The 5,500-nt window shown below is 34.4% G+C and overlaps 1 protein-coding gene across 1 annotated transcript; it reads right to left on the reverse strand.

Annotated features, from left to right (window-relative positions):
* Nucleotides 1-548: 548 nt before the first annotated feature.
* LOC137951579 (small ribosomal subunit protein eS25-like) lies at nt 549-2,984 on the reverse strand. The gene is made up of 4 exons (XM_068798340.1): nt 2,881-2,984; nt 2,684-2,758; nt 2,313-2,447; nt 549-857 (listed from the first exon to the last, which is right to left on the reverse strand). The coding sequence occupies exons 1-4, from the start codon at nt 2,881-2,883 to the stop codon at nt 744-746; spliced, it is 327 nt and encodes a 108-aa protein (XP_068654441.1). The 5' UTR covers nt 2,884-2,984; the 3' UTR covers nt 549-743.
* Between the last annotated feature and the right edge of the window lie 2,516 nt (nt 2,985-5,500).

Raw genomic sequence — 5,500 nt, forward strand, 5'->3', positions numbered from 1 at the left:
ATTCTTTCTTACTTTTAAACACAATCATCTCATAAACAAACCAATGCATCTTATGATAAAAAAAAATCACAAAATTAAATGCCATAACCAGATTAGAAAATCGAATATGTTGGGAAAAAAATCAAACAAGAATGTCAACTTCGAACTTCATGCAAGGAAATGGTGTATTATCATCATAAATAGAGACATATTATAAAAGAAACTCCCACTTGGGTAATTAGAATATGTAGTTGTCTTGAGGTCACAATGAAAGTAGAGTTGTCAATTGACACCCGTTTACTCTAAAAAAGACCGGAAACTTCCTAAGGCTGTCTACAGAACACAGACAGTGGAGAGAAAAGAAAAGAAAGCTAAGAGGAAGAGAAAAAAAAAAAAGTTTCTCTCATCTTCTGTTCTCTTAAAAAATTTGGGCTCTAGAAAAGAACTTTCTCTCTCCATTTCTTTTCTTTTCTGATTTCCAAACATGCCCTAAAGAGAAAGGGGTACCGGGCATGAGAGGTTAACACCACATTAATGCTTTTAAAAAAAATGACCACTGCCATCTATGACGATCTGCAAAATAACAAATATAACTGTGGCCTTATGCCACTGGAAATAACCCAAATTAAGTTCTCTTACAACAAGTTAGATATTTCAAAATCAAACAAAAAATTCCAGTCAATAAGAACATGAAAAGGTAGAGTTTTTGGCAACACAAGTCTCCATGCTAGTTATCTATCCTAGTTGTGACAAGTAAAGCTATCCTAGGTGTTTGTGGCTCTTGTATAAATCTGCTGGCTGCCGTGTGCAGAAACCAACCTGATGGAACCCCTTGACATGAGATCTTTGATTGCCCTCCTTGCCACTGATCCATTAATCTGCACATAGTAGGAACAGACAGCTTCCATCAATCGTTCCCATCAGATGCAAAAAAATTCATTAAGATTTTTCTTTACATCCAACTACGTTGAAGTTGGTCTTATTGAGGTATATAATTAAGTAGATAGTGCTGCAATTTAAAAGAAAGATTTTACATACGAGCAGCTTTTTTGTGTGTGAAAGAAATAAAAAATAAAAAACTGCACGCATGCAGTTTAACACTATAAACAAACAAAATAGAAAACAGATTCAGATTTTTTTTTTTATAATATTGATGAACACACTCGAACTACACCTCCCTCTCCAGTGAGACTTGAACCCATTAGCACACACTATGGCCATTGAGCCCAAAGTTCAAAATATCAATTGGTAACATCAAAGATATCAAAGTACAATCTGGGCTCCTCCATTTCTTAGTCTACCACAATAGGAAACAGAAGAAAGATAACCATTGAATCTCTCTATAGATGTTTCCAAAAGTTTAGCACTCAGGGGGGCATTCCTGGTAAGATGCATGCCTCAAAAAATCTTTCTTTTTTAAGAAAAAAACTTTACAACCAAAGAGCATGATCCAAGTGTTGAGAACCTGAATAGAGGGCCATCTGACCAACTCTCATCATGAAAACTACCTAGTCAATTTAAGTAGCCACACTATTCACCCAATAACCATACACGTAGGCAAATCAACATAAAATAAAAATCATCATTTGTTTTCTTTTCTATGTTTCAGAGAGGTTCAAAAAGCACTTGCTGTCTTCAGAAGTATAAAAACGAGCCCAAATTTTGAAGCTCACACATACGTCAGCTTGTGGGACATATACGGATTTAGAATGCACTTGGTGAGAATCTCAAAGGAATAGAATGTTAGATGATATATGTGCTTAACAATAGCACCACAGAGACGGATAAGAAATAAGGTTTCAAAAACAATAACAAAAAAAAAAAAAAAAAAAAGCTTAATCTTCTATACAAAAGCAATTGATGTAAAAACTTATTTTTTTAAGCAAAAGCAAATTGACATAACGGCTTAGATTTCTAATCTTTCATCCAAACGGTACATATATCTTCTCTGAATAGTAACACATCAACGATAAAGTGTGTGGCATGAGAATACTCTTCAAGTCTAAAACAAAGTATATGGGTTCAGTGGACCTGCACCTTTGATGAAAACACAGAATGAAAATCATGTACCTTTAACTCTTCACAGCAAGCATGCATTTCAAAGAAACAACCCTCTCCATAGTCTACTACTTTTCTTAGATAATAACTAAGATAAATATAATATTTCTACAAACTAACAGAATGGTTACAGTGATTCCCACCTATGTCTATCTTTCACAGGTTACTCATCTACAAAAGAATTCCTCAAAAACATACAGATTCAGAACATAAATAAATGTCGACCATATATTTCAATTTCTCTACAAAAGATGAGAGAGATAGACGGATCGTACCCTCAGCCTATCAGACAATATGGAAGGAGTAATCAGTTTATATTTCGGAACTTCAGAAAGAAGCTTGTCGTAAGTAGCCTGGTCCAAGAGAACCATGTTGTTCACCTTCTCCTTCTGCTTTCCTTTGCTCCATTTCTACACATACAAAAGAAGCCCCAATGCTCACAACAGTGAAACGCCAATGCTCACAATAGTTCCCATAAACAATATTCATCCATACCGACCAAAATTTACAAATAACTATATCTCTATAACTGTAAAATCCTTAATCAGAAGTACAGTACTTTTCAAAAGTCCAGGCCGCGTGAAAAAGTTGAATCAAACTCTACAAAGCCATACATAAACCGGTAAAGACGAAGAACGATACACACCTTTTTCTTCTGCTTCCCGCCGCCCGATTTCGCAGGTTTGGAAGACGGAGGTGGAGCCTTCTCCTTCTTAGGCGCCTACAAAGTGAAAACCAGAAAGATAGGCGCTTACAACTTTCGAAAGAACAAAAAATAAACAATACGATAACCAAAGAGTTCCAGGTATGAACAGATCAGAAGAACGGAGAGCTTTTTCTCACCATTTCGCTTCTACTTCAATCAGATAGGACGACCGACGATGCAAGGAGATTAGGGTTCCTAGCTTGTAAAAGTGGTCTTTACTGGCGAAAACTCTGAAGAGCTCTTATAGATTGATCGTCTGCTCGGGATGCAGGGTGAGCCATTGATTAATTGATTAGGGTACGGCAAGGGCAGCACATGGATCCGAATGCCCTACCGGATCCAATTGGAATCCGCTTCCGAAGTTTTAGATATTACTCGACAATGGGTTTGGCATAACCTAGTCGGATCTTTAACTCCGTTTACAGCCTGATAAGTTTAATTATAAGTCAATTTTTTGCATAATTATGAAAAGATTACTTGTTTACCTATATATAATATGCTAAATGGTATTGAAATGGTTAATAGTTATTTAATGATAATATTTTAATATTTCTTAAATACGAGTAGTTCCATGTATCTTTCTTTGACTCTAAACCTCTCTTTACTCATTACACAGAGAAGTTTGTGTCGCCATAAATAATAAAATAGCAAAAAAAAAGTATTTTCCTTTTGACCAAATAAATTTTTTTAACTAGTCTTGACTTTCTAGAAAACTCAGATTGAGAATTAGTTAGATATTTAAGAAAACAAACTTACGGATATTTCTTTTAATATATTTTTCTCCATATAAAATCTCATTAGTAAACACTTCAAATCTATCTTTTATCAAATATAACCATATAACCCATGTATGATTATCCACAAAATCACTAAGTACTTAGACTATAAAATATTTAGGACATTAATTGGTTCTCACACATCTAAACGAATTAAAGAGAAAGAACTAAACGATATATTGTTTTGCCTGGGCTGGAAAATAGCTCGATGATGCTTCCCATGTTCACTAAACTCACAAGGTAACTGAAAAAGAGATTCTAAAAAGGGAACTAATAATTTTAAACTTGACAAGGAAGGATGGCCTAGCCTGTTGCGCCTGTATATGGCTTCTTTATTGGTTGTTGTTACGACTATCAAAATTGTTGGATTCATAATAAAGACCTCCTCTCTCAGGATTGCCACCAATCACCTGCTTCATCTTGATATCTTGAAAAATATAATGAAAAGGAAAAAACATAACAAAAAAATCAAGTCTTTGGATTAACTAGCTAATAGAAGGCTAAGCGGGAATTGAGACACAAATAAAACATTGGCAAGTGCAAGAGAAGGAGATAAAGTGGATGTACTAGTAGCCTGAACTTTTGTTTGTGACCCATCTACAACGGATACAAATCAGTTTGTAGTATAAGGGGTCAACGCAGATATGTTATCTATTTTATCAGCAAGGTGTTCAAAGGCACCAAAAGTCAATGATCTAGGATGAAGGACTAGAACATGAGACAAAGGATAACGTACCAGTAGTAGCAATCGTAGCTGTAGTGGCACTCAGAGAAGGAGACATCAGATTCTTAAATTTTTGGAATAAATCATAATCTTCTTCTGTAAGAACCATCTTCCCTTTAGGGTGATTTGCATTAACATCTTGTTGGGCTGCTATGGTAGCACTTACTTCATTAAAAGAAGGTCTAACTGAAGAGCTAAGTACCTATGACTTTGCTATATCCAAATGGGGCTTTAGATTTGCAAGGCATATGGCTGAGACCATATATTCTCTTTGCTTTTCTTAGATTGCTATGTCAGTTGAATATGGTTGGGCAACCTTCGACTCCTATAGTTGAGCTTTGAATTTGGCAAAATATTCATGAAGATTGTCTCTTTGCTTTTTCATACACATCTCTTAAGTTATGTCATAAATCTTTTGAAGACTGTCAGGAGTAGAATATAATTTAAAACATCAGCCCCAAATTTCTTTAACTATTTCCAAGTGAACAACATTATTTGCAACTGATTATTCTAGGCTATTTATTAGCTAATTGATTACTAAGGTATCTTCCCTCAACCACTTGTGATAGGAAGGTTCATCAACAAGCATAGGTGGCCGGTTCATATGTCCAACAAGGTCCCTAGTAATAAAAAAATGTCTAACAGATCGAGACTAAGACAAATAGTTATTAAAACCCTTGAGAGGAATCATAGTGATTCTCAAGGGATCATGTTTGGTGAAATCAACATATGATGAGGAAGAAGAGGAATTACTTGAAATTTATGTCATGCTAGATCAATTACAAACACTTTATTTTTTAATTAACTTGGAAGATTAGCGAAGTAAGTATACAATTTTAGAACTAGAATCAACACCAATTCACGAAGTATGGCTGAATAGATGATGAACAACTATATGAAAAAAACTGAAATTATATATGAGGCAAAATTGAACTTTAGGTGAATCAATACTAGTAATTAAATACTAAATCAATACTGAAAATTGATAATTAACCCACAAAAAATTTAGCTTTAAAGTGGGATTCAAGGTTGACTTTAACAAAAAAACATTCTTCAACAATTAACTTCAAACCCTACTTTAGGGTTTCATTGGTTTGAAAAATAAAACTTAACATTCATCAAGAGGAGATTGAAGCCAGAAACAAAGAGGAGTTTTCAAAAATGAAGGACTGATTTTTGGGATCAATTTAATGCTAAACAATAGAACAATGATAGCCTACAAAAAAAATTGAAATTTAGCCATATAAGGACAAAAAG

Source organism: Aristolochia californica, unplaced genomic scaffold (assembly GCF_029961685.1).
Source record: "Aristolochia californica isolate CCGP_79_NKW_82.1479 unplaced genomic scaffold, dmAriCali1.0.hap1 SCAF_15, whole genome shotgun sequence".
Lineage (NCBI taxonomy): Eukaryota > Viridiplantae > Streptophyta > Magnoliopsida > Piperales > Aristolochiaceae > Aristolochia > Aristolochia californica.

What these genes read in the sequence shown, in the direction of transcription:
- LOC137951579 (XM_068798340.1), bottom strand. An exon ending in GCGGGAAGCAGAAGAAAAAG is followed by an intron (nt 2,448 to 2,683) that starts GTGTGTATCGTT and finishes TTGTATGTGTAG; the next exon opens with AAATGGAGCAAAGGAAAGCA. An exon ending in TATTGTCTGATAGGCTGAGG is followed by an intron (nt 858 to 2,312) that starts GTACGATCCGTC and finishes TACTATGTGCAG; the next exon opens with ATTAATGGATCAGTGGCAAG.